Source organism: Musa acuminata, chromosome BXJ1-11, assembly GCF_036884655.1.
Source record: "Musa acuminata AAA Group cultivar baxijiao chromosome BXJ1-11, Cavendish_Baxijiao_AAA, whole genome shotgun sequence".
Lineage (NCBI taxonomy): Eukaryota > Viridiplantae > Streptophyta > Magnoliopsida > Zingiberales > Musaceae > Musa > Musa acuminata.
The window spans coordinates 5,198,063-5,223,874 of NC_088337.1; the positions used below are offsets into that span (position 1 = coordinate 5,198,063).

Consider the following 25,812-nt stretch of genomic DNA (forward strand, 5'->3'; position numbering starts at 1 on the left):
TAAAGAAAATAAATCGCGGAGAAGAGCTTCTTGACTCGAGATACTACAAAGGATTTAATAGCTTCGAACAAGCTAGGGAAGTTTTGCGAAGCGTAAGAATCTTAACAGTAATGGTTCTTATTAAACGGTATAGATTCGAATGTTTGTGCACTTGATGTAGTTTTTGTAATTTAGTAATCCCGTGAACTCCAGGCTTTGATTTATGCTCTCTAATTTATATCGGTCATCTAATGTGTCACAAACCATGCATAGAAATACTTCTTGGAGAGGCGTTGTGGTATCAGATCGAAGTGCAGAGGAAACTGCAGGAGCAGCTCGTGGTAAGCCTAATGGTGTGTGGCAAACAATGGCTCTACTCCTTGTAACATTCACGAGATTACTTGACCAGGTACAGAAGAAATTTCAAATGAGAATCGAGGCTCTGGGGAAGTGCTTGTAAGCAATACGGGAGAAAGCTCAGAAGATCTTTGTTTCGACATGAATGGCTCGTCAGGCAGTTTGGAAGCCACCAGAGCCCAGCTTACGGATTTCGACTTGCCACTATCAGGCTTGACGGAGAACGTCGGTCGGGTTTGCGAAGAGAAGCACTCGGAGCTGAGAGAAGTGCGGTCAGAGGAAAACATCAAGAAGAGGAACGATTCAGGGTTTCAACTTTATCAGGAAGGTAGAGATGAGGCCGACGACAGTTATCTTCTTCTGCTGGATTTGAATGTGAAAGGAAGCAGAGGTGAGATGGTTGGTGGATCAAGAGGAAACGACTTGGATCTCAGAATCCAAACGCAGGGGTTGTAAACCAGCTTTGACTGTCGATTCTGCACTTGCAGACACATCCGATGCTGTCATTGTGCGCATCGAGTTGATATCGAGTCTATGTTTCTTTCCTACAGCGTAAATCTTTATACTGCGGTTTGTTGAATGATTTGATCGTGGACGAAACAACTCCCCCTTGTACGGGAACTTCCTCTCGTCGGCCATCAACATATCATGTTGTTTGCCCAATTTGAAAGCTATCAGTTTATCCAAGAAAATAACAGAGCACAGATCGATGTGGTGCATATCCAACAATCTTCGGATTCTTACCATACATCACAAGCAGCAATCAATTTTTACATCCGAATTTGACAGACGACTTGATTTGTATATTATTTACGTTGAAACATTCGACATTTGTGCACAAAGAAAAAGAGAAAGATCATATTTGAGTTGACTTGCTTTGAGAATCGACCACCTTCGCTGCGCTGCGTTGACAAACTCCAAGAACGAAGGAGGAATTCAGCAGGCTTGTAGGCCGTAGATGATGCCGCGATGGCAGGCCACCTTGGCGTCTTGGTCGTCGAAGAACCTCCGCTTCATCTTCAGATAGACTTGGCAGGTCACCAAGCTATCTGATCCAGCTTGATGCGACTTCCCAGCTTGGCGTGGCACCCCGAGGGTACTCGCCACTCTCTCAAGCCCGCCGGAGAGACCCTTGCAGCCGCGCATAATGTGCTTGAGATCCACAGTCTCTCCGAAGAGCAAGTTCACCAGGCCGAGGAACTCTTCCAGGGTGTCGGGCAGAGGCCGGCCGAACCCCAGCACCTTGATGAGATAGGCGAAGTCGTAGCAGCTGTGAAAGGCGATCCATCGAGTGGAGTGCGGGCGGCAGAAACGGCAATGAGCGACGAGGCCGGAACGATAGAGGTGGGCGGCGAACTGGCCGGAGTCAATGCCGTAGAGGGGGAGCCGGTCGAAGTCGATGCCACTGGAGCGGAGCAGGTCGACGGAGTCCGGCGCGTGGAGGTCGCGTCGGACATCGAATTCGCGGAAGTTGAACTCCCACACGTACCCGACCCTGCCGCCGGTGCCGATGGAGGGGAGGTCGCCGAAGGCGTCGAAGAGGGTGAGGCCGAGTTGGACGAGCTCCATCTTGTCGACGTTGGCCTTGAGGATGGCGTAGCGCAGGCTGGGCGGGAGAAGACGGTGTGGCCTCCGAGTTCTGTAGAGGAAGCCGGGAAACTCCGTGTCGAAGGCGACGTAAGAGAAGCGATCCACGAGGGAAGCAATGATGGAGAACTCGTACTCCAAGTTCCACGCCCAAACCGAGCGCACCACCAAATGTTGCCGCCCTCCTCCTCCTCCTCCTCGTTGCGAAGACATCTTTCCACGCGACGATACAACAGTGTGGAGCGAAGAAGAGTGTCGGAGAGGAGTGATGCGTGACAAGTCCAAAGGTCACGTCCTTATATAACAGGCAGACTGTCCGAACCCCAGTTCGATTCGGAATCCTATCCGAATCGAGCTATAATCCTAATCCAAGAAGGAAAGATGCGGGCGTTAAGCCCCAGCTCGATCCGATGTCTCTCGGAATCCTAGTCCGATTCTAACGATCCAAGGTATCTTCGTTCGAAGTACGTCTCCACATTTGTGGGCCTTAACTCGGCCCATCCTGCTACGGTCTCGGCCTTCAATCAACTATGTATTACCGCTGCCTTCGTCGCTTGAAGCTCCACGACGGCACACCCCGCGGAGATGGGAGACCCCGGAGCGGCATCGAGGAGGAAGAACCGATTACCGAAGGGGGGCAGCGAATCTTCCGATCTCCACGCCGCCGCGAGGAACGGGGACCTCACCACGGTCGAGTCCATCTGCAACGCTAATCCCCTCGCCGTCAATACTCGAGATCGCCATTCCCGGACACCGTATCCTTTCTCCCTTGTTCTCCTTTCCTCAATCTTCGCTTTTGTTGTCGTTATCATGTGGTGGGCTCTTCGCTTGGTTCAGAATCTGTCGAGCGAGCAGCTTATTGCGCCGCCGAGAGTTTGGCACTGAGGTTTAAGGTTCCCTTAGGGTTTTTGAGCTTTAACCTACTTGGCTGGTTCATTTAAATTCCTTTGCTAGGATTCGCATTGCTGTCTGATTTGGTGCATTATTTGTGACTAGCTGGCCCTTCTGAGTCTTAGGTCTTAAATATCAACTCGATTCCTTTGAAAAGAGAATGAAGAAAAGGATATAGATGATGAAACTATCTATCGATGGAGGATGACTGTGGCAATGATTTGCAGAAATGATACATGCGGATTCATCCACACTGACACTCTTCGGTATAAGAACTTCCACATAACTTGTGGGTGGAATTGTGTTGCTTCGATACTTAGATTTAATATTGGAAATGTTCATTACGAAGCTGAGAAATTGTTGCTGTTGACAATTTAAACATCTCTTTTCTGTCAATTTATGTTATGAGTTTTTGGGTATTAAAAATTTTAAACATCCAACAAGTGCTTTACTTTTCAAGATCTCGATATCGGGTAAGTAAATTAATAAAAATTATTCAATATCTTGAACCTCCATATGGTCGAAAAAGGGATACATCATAGTTTTTCTTACTAAACCTGTTGTCATCTTAGAAAGTTGCAAGTCATAGGGTACAAACTCAACTTTTTGGATATTTCTTGTTAACACACAGAGACAGTTGACTAGTGAGTTGGCCCGATTAGTTATATGTCCAAAGTGTAGGTCCCTTCTGCTGGCTTGCCTTCTAGTCGTGCCTCCGAGCTACGCTGATGACCTTGCACAATAGACTTGCGCGGAGGGTGTCCCAGGTCGACCCCTCCGATGCTTAAGTTAGTGAAAGATGGACAGGGAGGAAGACAATAGTGAGAGTAGTGTAAATGAGAGAATAGGCGGTTTTTGCCTGCCTCCTTTTGTCTAGGTATAGGTCTTGGCTTTTATACCTACTCATTGAGTGGTCTAGACGTGTGCTAGCCAAGGCCTCCCTTACTATGTATGGTGGAGGCATTAATAAGGATGGCTTGTTGGTGCGGACCGTTGGGACGCCTTTGGGCTGACTCCCCTGTCACTTTAGGTTAGGCAGGGAGTTAGCCCTCCATCGGTCATCCGAAGGGGAAGGCTGGTGAAATCGGGCCATTCTGTCAATCATTAATACGGAGGCTTGGCTTCTGCTGAGATGTCAGCCAGTAGGCGACTAGGGAAGCAGGGGGCATGCTGCCAGTCATTAATGCAGAGGCATGGCTTCTGTTGAGATGTCAGCTAGGAGGCGATTGGGAAGCTGGGGCATGCTGCCAACCATTAATACGGGGCATGGTTTCTTTAGTTGCGGTATCGGTAAGGAGTGGGTCTTGTGTGCCCACTTTGGGAAGCTAGGACAGTAGGGCAGATCCCTACTGGCGGTTGGGTGGAGTTGGTTGTTTCCTACATTTGGCTTTGGTGGCGTTGTTGGCCTAGGTGGCGAGGTGAGCTGGCAATGCCAAACTTTTTTGTATTGTTTGCCCCCCTTGGAAGGTGTGCTTCGGAACACTGCAAAGGGGCCTTGAATTTTGTCATTTTACTTATACTACTACATGCTTGCGTGAGTGTTGTTTTTGCTGTGAGATCTTTATTAAGGCTGTGATGGTTGGTGCGAGATCCATCGAGGCGGATGACACTCTTTTGTAAGGGCAAATGTAGGAGTGACGAATGTTGACCCAAGTGAATCCTTTCTTTTTTCCTTCCCTCTCTCTCTTTGTTCTCCCCATTTCGCACGGTAGTTCACTCTCTCTCATTTTTTGATCTCCCCCTTCTGCTTTGGGAGGTTTCCCTCTCTGTTTTTCCCTCCCCCTACTGTCCGGAAGGTTGGGTCTTCTTTTGGGCTTGTCCCTTCTTCTGCTTCTTGGGCAGGTACTCGACCAACAGGGTGTGAGTGTGTTGGCTCGATCGTATGAGCGGGAGGATCGGTATCAATCCGTCATAGCGGGAGTATTTGTTGGGAAATCTTGGGGGGCGACATCACATGCGCAGCGGAAGAACAGAAAACAAAATCCCCAATTCCTAAAGATGTATTCGTCGTCGTGCGAAGATTAGTACGCAAAAATCCGCGAAACTTAAAACTGCGTATAAGATAAATTGTGATACCTAGGGATATCGTATATCCCTGAATCCTTGCAGATTTCTAGGAGAGGGTGAATGAGGTCTAGTGCACTCCTCTCTGGTAAAGGGAGAGGAGAATAGGAGAGGCAAGCAAAAGGTTCTAGCCTATGAACCATTGATTCCCTCCAATTTATAGAGTTCCGTAGTAAACTTAACCCTAATGGATCCTCCCCTATTGGGTATTGGATCTCCATCTAACTACCCAAGCATCTTATATTAGTAGATCTCTATCCAATAGTCTCTTATGGGCTAATATTGGATCTCGTTCATGTGATCCAATAATTCAGAGGGTTATTGGATATCCAATAAGATAGGGGTTCCGGTGGATATTTCATATTCGAATCTTTACTAATCGCAATGCTTACCATATGTGTGTAACCCTTTAGACCCAATATCGAGCTGGCAATGAGTCATACCTATTAGAACTCCTTCTGGCTCAGTGAATTATTATCTCCATAATAACTCACTCGACTCATCGACTACGGACGTACTATGCCACTACGTTGCAGTCCCCAAACGATACAGGGGAATATAATCCATTGGACCTGTTAATCCTCAGTTACCGTATATTTATAGTCCCTCATCCATATAATATCCCAGAGACCGTATACCGGGTATGGTGTTGTCAAATCCATACGGTTTCTACTCGAGTCTCGCTCTAATCAGATTCTCTCGGAGAACTCTTTCTCTGTCAATCCGAATGACCCTGGCCAGAGATTTGTCTGAGCAAGAACATATGTGATATTTCTCTCATGATACTGAGAGCGGATGATCCTTTATCGACACTCAATAGCGCTCGTACGGTTGACTATCACTCCCGATGACCGACTTTGCTAGATCTAGGACATCCAAACCTATAAGTCTGGTATCAAAGAGTGGAGCACTAATACAAGACATCCTTGGTGTCTCAAGTCTAAGGATCAGATACATCACTAGGATTACGGAATCGCTGTATGACAATAAGACATCATCAACCATCCAACATTTCGGAAGCGGATCAATTAGTGAACTCATTCTCCAATGTGCACCTATACTATATCCCTAGTGTTCCCATAAGAGCAGCTATGAGACCAGCTGCATCTATCATATGGACGAGTATACAGCACACCAGTATGTCCGGTAACTTGATGTCCCTCTCGAGTAAACCTATGACCAGGATTATTTAGGATCTGTGTTTAAAGGTGAATTGATCTGATTCCCATTGAACAGATCCAAGGACATCACAATATATATATATATATATATATATATATATATATATATATATATATATATATATATATATATATATATATATATATATATATATATATATATATATATATATATATAAAGTGATCAATGCCAAAATATAATAAGCAAAAAGACTATGTGTCAAGTCACATGTGCCATCACTCACGTGATTGGCTTGTCGGGCACTTATGACTAGCAGTATCGGTATCAATCCGTCGTGGTGGCTTCCGTCGTAGCGGGTCCTGATTCGATCGTTGTTGCAGGTGTATTGGTATCTGTATGTTGTGACGGCTTCCGTCATAGTAGCTCTTGATTCAACCGTCATAGCGGGAGTATCGGTGTCAGTCTATTGTAGTGGGTCTTGATTCGATCGTCATAGCGGGAGGATGGACCCACTGTGATGGGCTTTGGCTTGCTCATGTAAGTGAGAGGTTAGACCCACTGCGATGGGCTTTGGCTCGACTACATAAGCTAGAGAGTGGACCCACTGCGATGGGCTTTGGCTCGACCGCATAAGCGGGATGCTGAACTCACTGTGATGGGCTTTGGCTCGATAGCATAAACGGGAGGATGGATCGGCTGTGGGTTTTGGCTCGGCCACATAAGCGGGAGGATGGATCCGTTGAGGTGGCTTTTGTCGTAGCGGGTCTTGATCTCGACTGCATGGGTGGGAGGATGGATCCGCTATTGCGGGTCTGGTCAAATGGTGGATGCTGGGGTCCAAGGCTGCTGAGGTTCGAGCCGTAGAGTTGTTCCTGGGAGGAGTCGGTGGGGCCCCCACGTTTGGTTTTGGTGGCGTTGCTGGCCTAGGTGGAGAGGGGACATGGTAGTGCCAAGCTTCTCCGTATCAATTCTAAAGATGCATTGCATATTTTTCCTTTTCTTTTTATTCCGTAAAAAATTGGAACAAACGAATCTATTGCAAAATCTTTTGTTTGGTAATCTAATGTTGCTACCTTGACATGAAAAATATGAAATTGAGACTTCATCTGGCTTCTGGTGTGGGCATACAGAGGTAGTAAGATTTCTCTACAAGAATAAGGCCAACGTTGGAGCTGGTGCTATGGGTGATACGGCTGTGATCCATTTTGTTGCTCAGAAAGGTCATCTAGAGATAATTAGGATCCTATTATCCTTTGATGTCTCTGTCAAGGCCTGTTAACATGAAAGGTTTGATCCCTCCTGCACTGTGCTGTCCAAGGATCTCATCTAGAGCTCATCGAGTATCTCATTAAAAATGTTGACCTAGGTGAATCCTTTCTTTTTTCCTTCCCTCTCTCTCTTTGTTCTCCCCTTTTCACACGGTAGTTCACTCTCTCTCATTTTTTTATCTCCCCCTTCTGCTTTGGGAGGTTTCCCTCTCCGTTTTTCCCTCCCCCTACTGTCCGGAAGGTTGGGTCTTCTTTTGGGCTTGCCCCTTCTTTTGCTTCTTGGGCAGGTACTCGACCAACAGGGTGTGAGTGTGTTGGCTCGATCATATAAGCGGGAGGATCGGTATCAATCCGTCATAGCGGGAGTATCTGTTGGGAAATCTTGGGGGGCGACATCACATGCGCAGCGGAAGAACAGAAAACAAAATCCCCAATTTCTAAAGATGTATTCCTCGTCGTGCGAAGATTAGTGTGCAAAAATCCGCGAAACTTAAAACTGCGTATAAGATAAATTGTGGTACCTAAGGTGATCGTATATTCCTGAATCCCTGCAGATCTCTAGGAGAGGGCGAATGAGGTCAAGCGCACTCCTTTCTTGGAGAAGGGGAGGAGAATATGAGAGGCAAGCAAAAGGCTCTAGCCTATAAACCACTTATTCCCTCCAATTTATTGAGTTTCGCAGTAAACTTAACCCTAATGGATCCTCCCCTATTGGGGAGAATCTCCATCCAACTACCCAAGCATCTTATATTAGTATATCTATATCTAATAATATCTCATGAGCACTTATTGGATCTCTTCCATGAGATTTAATAATTCAGGGGCTTATTATATATCTAATAAGATAGGGGCCCCGGCGGATATTTCATATTCAAACCTCTGCTCATCACAATGCCTACCATATGTGTGAGACTCTCTAGGCCCAATATCGAGCTGGCCATGAGTCATAACTATCAGAACTCATTCTGGCTTAATGAATTATTATCTTAATAATAATTCACTCGACTCATCGACTGCGGACGTACTAGGCCATTATGCCGTAGTCCCTAGATGATATAGGGGAATCCAATCCATTGGACATGTCAGTCCTCATTTATCATGTAACTTTAGTCCCTCATTCATATAATATCACAGAGACCGTATACCGGGTATGGTGCTGTCAAACCCATATGGTTTCTACTCGAGTCTCGCTCTAATCGGATTCTCTCGGAGAACTCTTTCTCTCTCAATTCGAATGACCTTGGCTAGGGATTTTTCTGAACAAGAACATATGAGATATTACTCATGATACTGAGAGCGGATGATCTTCTATCGACACTCAATAGCTCTCGTAAGGTTGACTGTCACTCCCGATGACCAATTATGCTAGATTTGGGACATCCAAACCTATAAGTATGATATTAAAGAGTGGAGCACTAATACAAGATATCCTTGGTGTCTCTAGCCTATGGACCAGATACCCCACTGAGACTACGAAATCGCTGTCTGACAATAAGGCATCATCAGCCATTCAGCATTCCGGAAGTGGATCAATCAGTAAACTCATTCTCCAATGAGCACATGTACTATATCCCTAGTGTCCCCAAACGAGCAGCTATAAGATCAGCTGCATGCATCATATGGACAGGTATACATCACACTAATCTGTCTTGTTTTCTCGATGTCCCTCTCGAGTAAACCTATGACTAGGATTATTTAGGATCTGTGTTTAAAGGTGAACCGATCTCATTATCATGATCTCATCACGATCAGGATTATTTAGGATCTGGAGTATCGATATCGGTCTGTTGTGACGGCTTCCGCTATAGCAGGTCTTGATTCAACCGTCGTAGCGAGAGTATCGGTGTCAGTCTGTCGTTGCGGGTCTTGATTCGATCGTCGTTGCGGGAGGATGGACCCACTATGATGGGCTTTGGCTTGATCGCATAAGCAAGAGGTTAGACCCACTACGATGGGCTTCGGCTCGACTGCGTAAGCGAGAGAGTGGACCTACTACAATGGACTTTGGTTCGACCGCGTAAGCGAGAGAGTGGACCCACTACAATGGGCTTTGGCTCTACTCCTTGTAACATTCATGAGATTACTTGACCAGGTACAGAAGAAATTGCAAATGAGAATCGAGGCTTTGGGGAAGTGCTTGTAAACAATACGGGAGAAAGCTCAGAAGATCTTTGTTTCGATATGAATGGCTCGTCAGGCAGTTTGGAAGCCACCAGAGCCCAGCTTACGGATTTCGACCTACCACTATCAGGCTTGATGGAGAACTTCGGTGGAAAAGACTTATGACTTTACCAAGATGTGGTCCTTTTTCTAATTAATAGAATATTTACTATTGTAAAGACAAGGATTTGAATTAAAGGATGAAGAAAAAAAAATAAAAAAAATGAAGTTTATTATAAAATAATGGATAATAAATTACTAATTTTTTATTCTTTTTATAAATCTAGGATGTGACGCTGCATACAAAACGTCAATGAGTTCTGTAAATAAATAGGACTGTGCTAAAGAAAATAAATCGCGAGAAGAGCTTCTTGACTCGAGATACTACAAAGGATTTAATAGCTTCGAACAAGCTAGGGAAGTTTTGCGAAGCGTAAGAATCTTAGCAGTAATGGTTCTTATTAAACGGTATAGATTCGAATGTTTGTGCACTTGATGTAGTTTTTGTAATTTAGTAATCCCGTGAACTCCAGGCTTTGATTTATGCTCTCTAATTTATATCGGTCATCTAATGTGTCACAAACCATGCAGAGAAATACTTCTTGGAGAGGCGTTGTGGTATCAGATCGAAGTGCAGAGGAAACTGTAGGAGCAGCTCGTGGTAAGCCTAATGGTGTGTGGCAAACAAAGGCTCTACTCCTTGTAACATTCACGAGATTACTTGACCAGGTACAGAAGAAATTGCAAATGAGAATCGAGGCTCTGGGGAAGTGCTTGTAAGCAATACGGGAGAAAGCTCAGAAGATCTTTGTTTCGACATGAATGGCTCGTCAGGCAGTTTGGAAGCCACCAGAGCCCAGCTTACGGATTTCGACTTGCCACTATCAGGCTTGACGGAGAACGTCGGTCGGGTTTGCGAAGAGAAGCACTCGGAGCTGAGAGAAGTGCGGTCAGAGGAAAACATCAAGAAGAGGAACGATTCAGGGTTTCAACTTTATCAGGAAGGTAGAGATGAGGCCGACGACAGTTATCTTCTTCTGCTGGATTTGAATGTGAAAGGAAGCAGAGGTGAGATGGTTGGTGGATCAAGAGGAAACGACTTGGATCTCAGAATCCAAACGCAGGGGTTGTAAACCAGCTTTGACTGTCGATTCTGCACTTGCAGACACATCCGATGCTGTCATTGTGCGCATCGAGTTGATATCGAGTCTATGTTTCTTTCCTACAGCGTAAATCTTTATACTGCGGTTTGTTGAATGATTTGATCGTGGACGAAACAACTCCCCCTTGTACGGGAACTTCCTCTCGTCGGCCATCAACATATCATGTTGTTTGCCCAATTTGAAAGCTATCAGTTTATCCAAGAAAATAACAGAGCACAGATCGATGTGGTGCATATCCAACAATCTTCGGATTCTTACCATACATCACAAGCAGCAATCAATTTTTACATCCGAATTTGACAGACGACTTGATTTGTATATTATTTACGTTGAAACATTCGACATTTGTGCACAAAGAAAAAGAGAAAGATCATATTTGAGTTGACTTGCTTTGAGAATCGACCACCTTCGCTGCGCTGCGTTGACAAACTCCAAGAACGAAGGAGGAATTCAGCAGGCTTGTAGGCCGTAGATGATGCCGCGATGGCAGGCCACCTTGGCGTCTTGGTCGTCGAAGAACCTCCGCTTCATCTTCAGATAGACTTGGCAGGTCACCAAGCTATCTGATCCAGCTTGATGCGACTTCCCAGCTTGGCGTGGCACCCCGAGGGTACTCGCCACTCTCTCCAGCCCGCCGGAGAGACCCTTGCAGCCGCGCATAATGTGCTTGAGATCCACAGTCTCTCCGAAGAGCAAGTTCACCAGGCCGAGGAACTCTTCCAGGGTGTCGGGCAGAGGCCGGCCGAACCCCAGCACCTTGACGAGATAGGCGAAGTCGTAGCAGCTGTGAAAGGCGATCCATCGAGTGGAGTGCGGGCGGCAGAAACGGCAATGAGCGACGAGGCCGGAACGATAGAGGTGGGCGGCGAACTGGCCGGAGTCAATGCCGTAGAGGGGGAGCCGGTCGAAGTCGATGCCACTGGAGCGGAGCAGGTCGACGGAGTCCGGCGCGTGGAGGTCGCGTCGGACATCGAATTCGCGGAAGTTGAACTCCCACACGTACCCGACCCTGCCGCCGGTGCCGATGGAGGGGAGGTCGCCGAAGGCGTCGAAGAGGGTGAGGCCGAGTTGGACGAGCTCCATCTTGTCGACGTTGGCCTTGAGGATGGCGTAGCGCAGGCTGGGCGGGAGAAGACGGTGTGGCCTCCGAGTTCTGTAGAGGAAGCCGGGAAACTCCGTGTCGAAGGCGACGTAAGAGAAGCGATCCACGAGGGAAGCAATGATGGAGAACTCGTACTCCAAGTTCCACGCCCAAACCGAGCGCACCACCAAATGTTGCCGCCCTCCTCCTCCTCCTCCTCGTTGCGAAGACATCTTTCCACGCGACGAGACAACAGTGTGGAGCGAAGAAGAGTGTCGGAGAGGAGTGATGCGTGACAAGTCCAAAGGTCACGTCCTTATATAACAGGCAGACTGTCCGAACCCCAGTTCGATTCGGATTCCTATCCGAATCGAGCTATAATCCTAATCCAAGAAGGAAAGATGCGGGCGTTAAGCCCCAGCTCGATCCGATGTCTCTCGGAATCCTAGTCCGATTCTAACGATCCAAGGTATCTTCCTTCGAAGTACGTCTCCACATTTGTGGGCCTTAACTCGGCCCATCCTGCTACGGTCTCGGCCTTCTATCAAGTATGTACTACCGCTGCCTTCGTCGCTTGAAGCTCCACGACGGCACACCCCGCGGAGATGGGAGACCCCGGAGCGGCATCGAGGAGGAAGAACCGATTACCGAAGGGGGGCAGCGAATCTTCCGATCTCCACGCCGCCGCGAGGAACGGGGACCTCACCACGGTCGAGTCCATCTGCAACGCTAATCCCCTCGCCGTCAATACTCGAGATCGCCATTCCCGGACACCGTATCCTTTCTCCCTTGTTCTCCTTTCCTCAATCTTCGCTTTTGTTGTCGTTATCATGTGGTGGGCTCTTCGCTTGGTTCAGAATCTGTCGAGCGAGCAGCTTATTGCGCCGCCGAGAGTTTGGCACTGAGGTTTAAGGTTCCCTTAGGGTTTTTGAGCTTTAACCTACTTGGCTGGTTCATTTAAATTCCTTTGCTAGGATTCGCATTGCTGTCTGATTTGGTGCATTATTTGTGACTAGCTGGCCCTTCTGAGTCTTAGGTCTTAAATATCAACTCGATTCCTTTGAAAAGAGAATGAAGAAAAGGATATAGATGATGAAACTATCTATCGATGGAGGATGACTGTGGCAATGATTTGCAGAAATGATACATGCGGATTCATCCACACTGACACTCTTCGGTATAAGAACTTCCACATAACTTGTGGGTGGAATTGTGTTGCTTCGATACTTAGATTTAATATTGGAAATGTTCATTACGAAGCTGAGAAATTGTTGCTGTTGACAATTTAAACATCTCTTTTCTGTCAATTTATGTTATGAGTTTTTGGGTATTAAAAATTTTAAACATCCAACAAGTGCTTTACTTTTCAAGATCTCGATATCGGGTAAGTAAATTAATAAAAATTATTCAATATCTTGAACCTCCATATGGTCGAAAAAGGGATACATCATAGTTTTTCTTACTAAACCTGTTGTCATCTTAGAAAGTTGCAAGTCATAGGGTACAAACTCAACTTTTTGGATATTTCTTGTTAACACACAGAGACAGTTGACTAGTGAGTTGGCCCGATTAGTTATATGTCCAAAGTGTAGGTCCCTTCTGCTGGCTTGCCTTCTAGTCGTGCCTCCGAGCTACGCTGACGACCTTGCACAATAGACTTGCGCGGAGGGTGTCCCAGGTCGACCCCTCCGATGCTTAAGTTAGTGAAAGATGGACAGGGAGGAAGACAATAGTGAGAGTAGTGTAAATGAGAGAATAGGCGGTTTTTGCCTGCCTCCTTTTGTCTAGGTATAGGTCTTGGCTTTTATACCTACTCATTGAGTGGTCTAGACGTGTGCTAGCCAAGGCCTCCCTTACTATGTATGGTGGAGGCATTAATAAGGATGGCTTGTTGGTGCGGACCGTTGGGACGCCTTTGGGCTGACTCCCCTGTCACTTTAGGTTAGGCAGGGAGTTAGCCCTCCATCGGTCATCCGAAGGGGAAGGCTGGTGAAATCGGGCCATTCTGTCAATCATTAATACGGAGGCTTGGCTTCTGCTGAGATGTCAGCCAGTAGGCGACTAGGGAAGCAGGGGGCATGCTGCCAGTCATTAATGCAGAGGCATGGCTTCTGTTGAGATGTCAGCTAGGAGGCGATTGGGAAGCTGGGGCATGCTGCCAACCATTAATACGGGGCATGGTTTCTTTAGTTGCGGTATCGGTAAGGAGTGGGTCTTGTGTGCCCACTTTGGGAAGCTAGGACAGTAGGGCAGATCCCTACTGGCGGTTGGGTGGAGTTGGTTGTTTCCTACATTTGGCTTTGGTGGCGTTGTTGGCCTAGGTGGCGAGGTGAGCTGGCAATGCCAAACTTTTTTGTATTGTTTGCCCCCCTTGGAAGGTGTGCTTCGGAACACTGCAAAGGGGCCTTGAATTTTGTCATTTTACTTATACTACTACATGCTTGCGTGAGTGTTGTTTTTGCTGCGAGATCTTTATTAAGGCTGTGATGGTTGGTGCGAGATCCATCGAGGCGGATGACACTCTTTTGTAAGGGCAAATGTAGGAGTGACGAATGTTGACCCAAGTGAATCCTTTCTTTTTTCCTTCCCTCTCTCTCTTTGTTCTCCCCATTTCGCACGGTAGTTCACTCTCTCTCATTTTTTGATCTCCCCCTTCTGCTTTGGGAGGTTTCCCTCTCTGTTTTTCCCTCCCCCTACTGTCCGGAAGGTTGGGTCTTCTTTTGGGCTTGTCCCTTCTTCTGCTTCTTGGGCAGGTACTCGACCAACAGGGTGTGAGTGTGTTGGCTCGATCGTATGAGCGGGAGGATCGGTATCAATCCGTCATAGCGGGAGTATTTGTTGGGAAATCTTGGGGGGCGACATCACATGCGCAGCGGAAGAACAGAAAACAAAATCCCCAATTCCTAAAGATATATTCGTCGTCGTGCGAAGATTAGTACGCAAAAATCCGCGAAACTTAAAACTGCGTATAAGATAAATTGTGATACCTAGGGATATCGTATATCCCTGAATCCTTGCAGATTTCTAGGAGAGGGTGAATGAGGTCTAGTGCACTCCTCTCTAGTAAAGGGAGAGGAGAATAGGAGAGGCAAGCAAAAGGTTCTAGCCTATGAACCATTGATTCCCTCCAATTTATAGAGTTCCGTAGTAAACTTAACCCTAATGGATCCTCCCCTATTGGGTATTGGATCTCCATCTAACTACCCAAGCATCTTATATTAGTAGATCTCTATCCAATAATCTCTTATGGGCTAATATTGGATCTCGTTCATGTGATCCAATAATTCAGAGGGTTATTGGATATCTAATAAGATAGGGGTTCCGGTGGATATTTCATATTCGAATCTTTACTAATCGCAATGCTTACCATATGTGTGTAACCCTTTAGACCCAATATCGAGCTGGCAATGAGTCATACCTATTAGAACTCCTTCTGGCTCAGTGAATTATTATCTCCATAATAACTCACTCGACTCATCGACTGCGGACGTACTATGCCACTACGTTGCAGTCCCCAAACGATACAGGGGAATATAATCCATTGGACCTGTTAATCCTCAGTTACCGTATATTTATAGTCCTTCATCCATATAATATCCCAGAGACCGTATACCGGGTATGGTGTTGTCAAATCCATACGGTTTCTACTCGAGTCTCGCTCTAATCAGATTCTCTCGGAGAACTCTTTCTCTGTCAATCCGAATGACCCTGGCCAGAGATTTGTCTGAGCAAGAACATATGTGATATTTCTCTCATGATACTGAGAGCGGATGATCCTTTATCGACACTCAATAGCGCTCGTACGGTTGACTATCACTCACGATGACCGACTTTGCTAGATCTAGGACATCCAAACCTATAAGTCTGGTATCAAAGAGTGGAGCACTAATACAAGACATCCTTGGTGTCTCAAGTCTAAGGATCAGATACATCACTAGGATTACGGAATCGCTGTATGACAATAAGACATCATCAACCATCCAACATTTCGGAAGCGGATCAATCAGTGAACTCATTCTCCAATGTGCACCTATACTATATCCCTAGTGTTCCCATAAGAGCAGCTATGAGACCAGCTGCATCTATCATATGGACGAGTATACAGCACACCAGTATGTCCGGTAACTTGATGTCCCTCTCGAGTAAACCTATGACCAGGATTATTTAGGATCTGTGTTTAAAGGTGAATTGATCTGATTCCCATTGAACAGATCCAAGGACATCACAATATATATATATATATATATATATATATATATATATATATATATATATATATATATATATATATATATATATATATACATATATATATAAAGTGATCAATGCCAAAATATAATAAGCAAAAAGACTATGTGTCAAGTCACATGTGCCATCACTCACGTGATTGGCTTGTAGGGCACTTATGACTAGCAGTATCGGTATCAATCCGTCGTGGTGGCTTCCGTCGTAGCGGGTCCTGATTCGATCGTTGTTGCAGGTGTATTGGTATCTGCATGTTGTGACGACTTCCGTCATAGTAGCTCTTGATTCAACCGTCATAGCGGGAGTATTGGTGTCAGTCTATTGTAGTGGGTCTTGATTCGATCGTCATAGCGGGAGGATGGACCCACTGTGATGGGCTTTGGCTTGCTCATGTAAGCGAGAGGTTAGACCCACTGCGATGGGCTTTGGCTCGACTGCATAAGCTAGAGAGTGGACCCACTGCGATGGGCTTTGGCTCGACCGCATAAGCGGGATGCTGAACTCACTGTGATGGGCTTTGGCTCGATAGCATAAACGGGAGGATGGATCGGCTGTGGGTTTTGGCTCGGCCACATAAGCGGGAGGATGGATCCGTTGAGGTGGCTTTTGTCGTAGCGGGTCTTGATCTCGACTGCATGGGTGGGAGGATGGATCCGCTATTGCGGGTCTGGTCTAATGGTGGATGCTGGGGTCCAAGGCTGCTGAGGTTCGAGCCGTAGAGTTGTTCCTGGGAGGAGTCGGTGGGGCCCCCATGTTTGGTTTTGGTGGCGTTGCTGGCCTAGGTGGAGAGGGGACATGGTAGTGCCAAGCTTCTCCGTATCAATTCTAAAGATGCATTGCATATTTTTCCTTTTCTTTTTATTCCGTAAAAAATTGGAACAAACGAATCTATTGCAAAATCTTTTGTTTGGTAATCTAATGTTGCTACCTTGACATGAAAAATATGAAATTGAGACTTCATCTGGCTTCTGGTGTGGGCATACAGAGGTAGTAAGATTTCTCTACAAGAATAAGGCCAACGTTGGAGCTGGTGCTATGGGTGATACGGCTGTGATCCATTTTGTTGCTCAGAAAGGTCATCTAGAGATAATTAGGATCCTATTATCCTTTGATGTCTCTGTCAAGGCCTGTTAACATGAAAGGTTTGATCCCTCCTGCACTGTGCTGTCCAAGGATCTCATCTAGAGCTCATCGAGTATCTCATTAAAAATGTTGACCTAGGTGAATCCTTTCTTTTTTCCTTCCCTCTCTCTCTTTGTTCTCCCCTTTTCACACGGTAGTTCACTCTCTCTCATTTTTTTATCTCCCCCTTCTGCTTTGGGAGGTTTCCCTCTCTGTTTTTCCCTCCCCCTACTGTCCGGAAGGTTGGGTCTTCTTTTGGGCTTGCCCCTTCTTCTGCTTCTTAGGCAGGTACTCGACCAACAGGGTGTGAGTGTGTTGGCTCGATCATATGAGCGGGAGGATCGGTATCAATCCGTCATAGCGGGAGTATCTGTTGGGAAATCTTGGGGGGCGACATCACATGCGCAGCGGAAGAACAGAAAACAAAATCCCCAGTTTCTAAAGATGTATTCATCGTCGTGCGAAGATTAGTGTGCAAAAATCCGCGAAACTTAAAACTGCGTATAAGATAAATTGTGGTACCTAAGGTGATCGTATATTCCTGAATCCCTGCAGATCTCTAGGAGAGGGCGAATGAGGTCAAGCGCACTCCTTTCTTGGAGAAGGGGAGGAGAATATGAGAGGCAAGCAAAAGGCTCTAGCCTATAAACCACTTATTCCCTCCAATTTATTGAGTTTCGTAGTAAACTTAACCCTAATGGATCCTCCCCTATGGGGGAGAATCTCCATCCAACTACCCAAGCATCTTATATTAGTATATCTATATCTAATAATATCTCATGAGCACTTATTGGATCTCTTCCATGAGATTTAATAATTCAGGGGCTTATTATATATCTAATAAGATAGGGGCCCCGGCGGATATTTCATATTCAAACCTCTACTCATCACAATGCCTACCATATGTGTGAGACTCTCTAGGCCCAATATCGAGCTGGCCATGAGTCATAACTATCAGAACTCATTCTGGCTTAATGAATTATTATCTTAATAATAATTCACTCGACTCATCGACTGCGGACGTACTAGGCCATTATGTCGTAGTCCCTAGATGATATAGGGGAATCCAATCCATTGGACATGTCAGTCCTCATTTACCATGTAACTTTAGTCCCTCATTCATATAATATCACAGAGACCGTATACCGGGTATGGTGCTGTCAAACCCATATGGTTTCTACTCGAGTCTCGCTCTAATCGGATTCTCTCGGAGAACTCTTTCTCTCTCAATTCGAATGACCTTGGCTAGGGATTTTTCTGAACAAGAACATATGAGATATTACTCATGATACTGAGAGCGGATGATCTTCTATCGACACTCAATAGCTCTCGTAAGGTTGACTGTCACTCCCGATGACCAATTATGCTAGATTTGGGACATCCAAACCTATAAGTATGATATTAAAGAGTGGAGCACTAATACAAGATATCCTTGGTGTCTCTAGCCTATGGACCAGATACCCCACTGAGACTACGAAATCGCTGTCTGACAATAAGGCATCATCAGCCATTCAGCATTCCGGAAGTGGATCAATCAGTAAACTCATTCTCCAATGAGCACATGTACTATATCCCTAGTGTCCCCAAACGAGCAGCTATAAGATCAGCTGCATGCATCATATGGACAGGTATACATCACACTAATCTGTCTTGTTTTCTCGATGTCCCTCTCGAGTAAACCTATGACTAGGATTATTTAGGATCTGTGTTTAAAGGTGAACCGATCTCATTATCATGATCTCATCACGATCAGGATTATTTAGGATCTGGAGTATCGATATCGGTCTGTTGTGACGGCTTCCGCTATAGCAGGTCTTGATTCAACCGTCGTAGCGAGAGTATCGGTGTCAGTCTGTCGTTGCGGGTCTTGATTCGATCGTCGTTGCGGGAGGATGGACCCACTATGATGGGCTTTGGCTTGATCGCATAAGCAAGAGGTTAGACCCACTACGATGGGCTTCGGCTCGACTGCGTAAGCGAGAGAGTGGACCTACTACAATGGACTTTGGTTCGACCGCGTAAGCGAGAGAGTGGACCCACTACAATGGGCTTTGGCTCTACTCCTTGTAACATTCATGAGATTACTTGACCAGGTACAGAAGAAATTGCAAATGAGAATCGAGGCTTTGGGGAAGTGCTTGTAAACAATACGGGAGAAAGCTCAGAAGATCTTTGTTTCGATATGAATGGCTCGTCAGGCAGTTTGGAAGCCACCAGAGCCCAGCTTACGGATTTCGACCTACCACTATCAGGCTTGATGGAGAACTTCGGTGGAAAAGACTTATGACTTTACCAAGATGTGGTCCTTTTTCTAATTAATAGAATATTTACTATTGTAAAGACAAGGATTTGAATTAAAGGATGAAGAAAAAAAAATAAAAAAAATGAAGTTTATTATAAAATAATGGATAATAAATTACTAATTTTTTATTCTTTTTATAAATCTAGGATGTGACGCTGCATACAAAACGTCAATGAGTTCTGTAAATAAATAGGACTGTGCTAAAGAAAATAAATCGCGAGAAGAGCTTCTTGACTCGAGATACTACAAAGGATTTAATAGCTTCGAACAAGCTAGGGAAGTTTTGCGAAGCGTAAGAATCTTAGCAGTAATGGTTCTTATTAAACGGTATAGATTCGAATGTTTGTGCACTTGATGTAGTTTTTGTAATTTAGTAATCCCGTGAACTCCAGGCTTTGATTTATGCTCTCTAATTTATATCGGTCATCTAATGTGTCACAAACCATGCAGAGAAATACTTCTTGGAGAGGCGTTGTGGTATCAGATCGAAGTGCAGAGGAAACTGTAGGAGCAGCTCGTGGTAAGCCTAATGGTGTGTGGCAAACAAAGGCTCTACTCCTTGTAACATTCACGAGATTACTTGACCAGGTACAGAAGAAATTGCAAATGAGAATCGAGGCTCTGGGGAAGTGCTTGTAAGCAATACGGGAGAAAGCTCAGAAGATCTTTGTTTCGACATGAATGGCTCGTCAGGCAGTTTGGAAGCCACCAGAGCCCAGCTTACGGATTTCGACTTGCCACTATCAGGCTTGACGGAGAACGTCGGTCGGGTTTGCGAAGAGAAGCACTCGGAGCTGAGAGAAGTGCGGTCAGAGGAAAACATCAAGAAGAGGAACGATTCAGGGTTTCAACTTTATCAGGAAGGTAGAGATGAGGCCGACGACAGTTATCTTCTTCTGCTGGATTTGAATGTGAAAGGAAGCAGAGGTGAGATGGTTGGTGGATCAAGAGGAAACGACTTGGATCTCAGAATCCAAACGCAGGGGTTGTAAACCAGCTTTGACTGTCGATTCTGCACTTGCAGACACATCCGATGCTGTCATTGTGCGCATCGAGTTGATATCGAGTCTATGTTTCTTTCCTACAGCGTAAATCTTTATACTGCGGTTTGTTGAATGATTTGATCGTGGACGAAACAACTCCCCCTTGTACGGGAACTTCCTCTCGTCGGCCATCAACATATCATGTTGTTTGCCCAATTTGAAAGCTATCAGTTTATCCAAGAAAATAACAGAGCACAGATCGATGTGGTGCATATCCAACAATCTTCGGATTCTTACCATACATCACAAGCAGCAATCAATTTTTACATCCGAATTTGACAGACGACTTGATTTGTATATTATTTACGTTGAAACATTCGACATTTGTGCACAAAGAAAAAGAGAAAGATCATATTTGAGTTGACTTGCTTTGAGAATCGACCACCTTCACTGCGCTGCGTTGACAAACTCCAAGAACGAAGGAGGAATTCAGCAGGCTTGTAGGCCGTAGATGATGCCGCGATGGCAGGCCACCTTGGCGTCTTGGTCGTCGAAGAACCTCCGCTTCATCTTCAGATAGACTTGGCAGGTCACCAAGCTATCTGATCCAGCTTGATGCGACTTCCCAGCTTGGCGTGGCACCCCGAGGGTACTCGCCACTCTCTCCAGCCCGCCGGAGAGACCCTTGCAGCCGCGCATAATGTGCTTGAGATCCACAGTCTCTCCGAAGAGCAAGTTCACCAGGCCGAGGAACTCTTCCAGGGTGTCGGGCAGAGGCCGGCCGAACCCCAGCACCTTGACGAGATAGGCGAAGTCGTAGCAGCTGTGAAAGGCGATCCATCGAGTGGAGTGCGGGCGGCAGAAACGGCAATGAGCGACGAGGCCGGAACGATAGAGGTGGGCGGCGAACTGGCCGGAGTCAATGCCGTAGAGGGGGAGCCGGTCGAAGTCGATGCCACTGGAGCGGAGCAGGTCGACGGAGTCCGGCGCGTGGAGGTCGCGTCGGACATCGAATTCGCGGAAGTTGAACTCCCACACGTACCCGACCCTGCCGCCGGTGCCGATGGAGGGGAGGTCGCCGAAGGCGTCGAAGAGGGTGAGGCCGAGTTGGACGAGCTCCATCTTGTCGACGTTGGCCTTGAGGATGGCGTAGCGCAGGCTGGGCGGGAGAAGACGGTGTGGCCTCCGAGTTCTGTAGAGGAAGCCGGGAAACTCCGTGTCGAAGGCGACGTAAGAGAAGCGATCCACGAGGGAAGCAATGATGGAGAACTCGTACTCCAAGTTCCACGCCCAAACCGAGCGCACCACCAAATGTTGCCGCCCTCCTCCTCCTCCTCCTCGTTGCGAAGACATCTTTCCACGCGACGAGACAACAGTGTGGAGCGAAGAAGAGTGTCGGAGAGGAGTGATGCGTGACAAGTCCAAAGGTCACGTCCTTATATAACAGGCAGACTGTCCGAACCCCAGTTCGATTCGGATTCCTATCCGAATCGAGCTATAATCCTAATCCAAGAAGGAAAGATGCGGGCGTTAAGCCCCAGCTCGATCCGATGTCTCTCGGAATCCTAGTCCGATTCTAACGATCCAAGGTATCTTCGTTCGAAGTACGTCTCCACATTTGTGGGCCTTAACTCGGCCCATCCTGCTACGGTCTCGGCCTTCTATCAAGTATGTACTACCGCTGCCTTCGTCGCTTGAAGCTCCACGACGGCACACCCCGCGGAGATGGGAGACCCCGGAGCGGCATCGAGGAGGAAGAACCGATTACCGAAGGGGGGCAGCGAATCTTCCGATCTCCACGCCGCCGCGAGGAACGGGGACCTCACCACGGTCGAGTCCATCTGCAACGCTAATCCCCTCGCCGTCAATACTCGAGATCGCCATTCCCGGACACCGTATCCTTTCTCCCTTGTTCTCCTTTCCTCAATCTTCGCTTTTGTTGTCGTTATCATGTGGTGGGCTCTTCGCTTGGTTCAGAATCTGTCGAGCGAGCAGCTTATTGCGCCGCCGAGAGTTTGGCACTGAGGTTTAAGGTTCCCTTAGGGTTTTTGAGCTTTAACCTACTTGGCTGGTTCATTTAAATTCCTTTGCTAGGATTCGCATTGCTGTCTGATTTGGTGCATTATTTGTGACTAGCTGGCCCTTCTGAGTCTTAGGTCTTAAATATCAACTCGATTCCTTTGAAAAGAGAATGAAGAAAAGGATATAGATGATGAAACTATCTATCGATGGAGGATGACTGTGGCAATGATTTGCAGAAATGATACATGCGGATTCATCCACACTGACACTCTTCGGTATAAGAACTTCCACATAACTTGTGGGTGGAATTGTGTTGCTTCGATACTTAGATTTAATATTGGAAATGTTCATTACGAAGCTGAGAAATTGTTGCTGTTGACAATTTAAACATCTCTTTTCTGTCAATTTATGTTATGAGTTTTTGGGTATTAAAAATTTTAAACATCCAACAAGTGCTTTACTTTTCAAGATCTCGATATCGGGTAAGTAAATTAATAAAAATTATTCAATATCTTGAACCTCCATATGGTCGAAAAAGGGATACATCATAGTTTTTCTTACTAAACCTGTTGTCATCTTAGAAAGTTGCAAGTCATAGGGTACAAACTCAACTTTTTGGATATTTCTTGTTAACACACAGAGACAGTTGACTAGTGAGTTGGCCCGATTAGTTATATGTCCAAAGTGTAGGTCCCTTCTGCTGGCTTGCCTTCTAGTCGTGCCTCCGAGCTACGCTGACGACCTTGCACAATAGACTTGCGCGGAGGGTGTCCCAGGTCGACCCCTCCGATGCTTAAGTTAGTGAAAGATGGACAGGGAGGAAGACAATAGTGAGAGTAGTGTAAATGAGAGAATAGGCGGTTTTTGCCTGCCTCCTTTTGTCTAGGTATAGGTCTTGGCTTTTATACCTACTCATTGAGTGGTCTAGACGTGTGCTAGCCAAGGCCTCCCTTACTATGTATGGTGGAGGCATTAATAAGGATGGCTTGTTGGTGCGGACCGTTGGGACGCCTTTGGGCTGACTCCTCTGTCACTTTAGGTTAGGCAGGGAGTTAGCCCTCCATCGGTCATCCGAAGGGGAAGGCTGGTGAAATCGGGCCATTCTGTCAATCATTAATACGGAGGCTTGGCTTCTGCTGAGATGTCAGCCAGTAGGCGACTAGGGAAGCAGGGGGCATGCTGCCAGTCATTAATGCAGAGGCATGGCTTCTGTTGAGATGTCAGGTAGGAGGCGATTGGGAAGCTGGGGCATGCTGCCAACCATTAATACGGGGCATGGTTTCTTTAGTTGCGGTATCGGTAAGGAGTGGGTCTTGTGTGCCCACTTTGGGAAGCTAGGACAGTAGGGCAGATCCCTACTGGCGGTTGGGTGGAGTTGGTTGTTTCCTACATTTGGCTTTGGTGGCGTTGTTGGCCTAGGTGGCGAGGTGAGCTGGCAATGCCAAACTTTTTTGTATTGTTTGCCCCCCTTGGAAGGTGTGCTTCGGAACATTGCAAAGGGGCCTTGAATTTTGTCATTTTACTTATACTACTACATGCTTGCGTGAGTGTTGTTTTTGCTGTGAGATCTTTATTAAGGCTGTGATGGTTGGTGCGAGATCCATCGAGGCGGATGACACTCTTTTGTAAGGGCAAATGTAGGAGTGACGAATGTTGACCCAAGTGAATCCTTTCTTTTTTCCTTCCCTCTCTCTCTTTGTTCTCCCCATTTCGCACGGTAGTTCACTCTCTCTCATTTTTTGATCTCCCCCTTCTGCTTTGGGAGGTTTCCCTCTCTGTTTTTCCCTCCCCCTACTGTCCGGAAGGTTGGGTCTTCTTTTGGGCTTGTCCCTTCTTCTGCTTCTTGGGCAGGTACTCGACCAACAGGGTGTGAGTGTGTTGGCTCGATCGTATGAGCGGGAGGATCGGTATCAATCCGTCATAGCGGGAGTATTTGTTGGGAAATCTTGGGGGGCGACATCACATGCGCAGCGGAAGAACAGAAAACAAAATCCCCAATTCCTAAAGATATATTCGTCGTCGTGCGAAGATTAGTACGCAAAAATCCGCGAAACTTAAAACTGCGTATAAGATAAATTGTGATACCTAGGGATATCGTATATCCCTGAATCCTTGCAGATTTCTAGGAGAGGGTGAATGAGGTCTAGTGCACTCCTCTCTAGTAAAGGGAGAGGAGAATAGGAGAGGCAAGCAAAAGGTTCTAGCCTATGAACCATTGATTCCCTCCAATTTATAGAGTTCCGTAGTAAACTTAACCCTAATGGATCCTCCCCTATTGGATATTGGATCTCCATCTAACTACCCAAGCATCTTATATTAGTAGATCTCTATCCAATAATCTCTTATGGGCTAATATTGGATCTCGTTCATGTGATCCAATAATTCAGAGGGTTATTGGATATCCAATAAGATAGGGGTTCCGGTGGATATTTCATATTCGAATCTTTACTAATCGCAATGCTTACCATATGTGTGTAACCCTTTAGACCCAATATCGAGCTGGCAATGAGTCATACCTATTAGAACTCCTTCTGGCTCAGTGAATTATTATCTCCATAATAACTCACTCGACTCATCGACTGCGGACGTACTATGCCACTACGTTGCAGTCCCCAAACGATACAGGGGAATATAATCCATTGGACCTGTTAATCCTCAGTTACCGTATATTTATAGTCCTTCATCCATATAATATCCCAGAGACCGTATACCGGGTATGGTGTTGTCAAATCCATACGGTTTCTACTCGAGTCTCGCTCTAATCAGATTCTCTCGGAGAACTCTTTCTCTGTCAATCCGAATGACCCTGGCCAGAGATTTGTCTGAGCAAGAACATATGTGATATTTCTCTCATGATACTGAGAGCGGATGATCCTTTATCGACACTCAATAGCGCTCGTACGGTTGACTATCACTCACGATGACCGACTTTGCTAGATCTAGGACATCCAAACCTATAAGTCTGGTATCAAAGAGTGGAGCACTAATACAAGACATCCTTGGTGTCTCAAGTCTAAGGATCAGATACATCACTAGGATTACGGAATCGCTGTATGACAATAAGACATCATCAACCATCCAACATTTCGGAAGCGGATCAATCAGTGAACTCATTCTCCAATGTGCACCTATACTATATCCCTAGTGTTCCCATAAGAGCAGCTATGAGACCAGCTGCATCTATCATATGGACGAGTATACAGCACACCAGTATGTCCGGTAACTTGATGTCCCTCTCGAGTAAACCTATGACTAGGATTATTTAGGATCTGTGTTTAAAGGTGAATTAATCTGATTCCCATTGAACAGATCCAAGGACATCACAATATATATATATATATATATATATATACATATATATATAAAGTGATCAATGCCAAAATATAATAAGCAAAAAGTCTATGTGTCAAGTCACATGTGCCATCACTCACGTGATTGGCTTGTA

The 25,812-nt window shown here is 46.1% G+C and overlaps 3 protein-coding genes, 2 long non-coding RNA genes and 1 pseudogene across 5 annotated transcripts; 3 read left to right on the plus strand and 3 right to left on the minus strand.

The window, feature by feature from the left end:
- Positions 1–230: 230 nt before the first annotated feature.
- Positions 231–965, plus strand: LOC135596399 (myb family transcription factor PHL8-like; annotated as a pseudogene).
- A 307-nt stretch (positions 966–1,272) lies between these two features.
- On the minus strand, positions 1,273–2,136 carry LOC135596400 (probable CCR4-associated factor 1 homolog 11). Its single transcript, XM_065088456.1, has one exon. The coding sequence runs from the start codon at positions 2,134–2,136 to the stop codon at positions 1,273–1,275; it is 864 nt and encodes a 287-aa protein (XP_064944528.1).
- Positions 2,137–2,451: 315 nt separating this feature from the next.
- On the plus strand, positions 2,452–10,755 carry LOC135597000 (uncharacterized). The gene is made up of 3 exons (XR_010481081.1): positions 2,452–3,080; positions 10,041–10,110; positions 10,179–10,755. It is a non-coding gene; the product is annotated as an uncharacterized LOC135597000 (long non-coding RNA).
- Positions 10,756–11,062: 307 nt separating this feature from the next.
- LOC135596401 (probable CCR4-associated factor 1 homolog 11) lies at positions 11,063–11,926 on the minus strand. Its single transcript, XM_065088457.1, has one exon. The coding sequence runs from the start codon at positions 11,924–11,926 to the stop codon at positions 11,063–11,065; it is 864 nt and encodes a 287-aa protein (XP_064944529.1).
- A 323-nt stretch (positions 11,927–12,249) lies between these two features.
- LOC135597003 (uncharacterized) lies at positions 12,250–20,527 on the plus strand. The gene is made up of 3 exons (XR_010481082.1): positions 12,250–12,870; positions 19,813–19,882; positions 19,951–20,527. It is a non-coding gene; the product is annotated as an uncharacterized LOC135597003 (long non-coding RNA).
- Positions 20,528–20,834: 307 nt separating this feature from the next.
- On the minus strand, positions 20,835–21,698 carry LOC135596402 (probable CCR4-associated factor 1 homolog 11). The gene has a single exon (XM_065088458.1). The coding sequence runs from the start codon at positions 21,696–21,698 to the stop codon at positions 20,835–20,837; it is 864 nt and encodes a 287-aa protein (XP_064944530.1).
- Between the last annotated feature and the right edge of the window lie 4,114 nt (positions 21,699–25,812).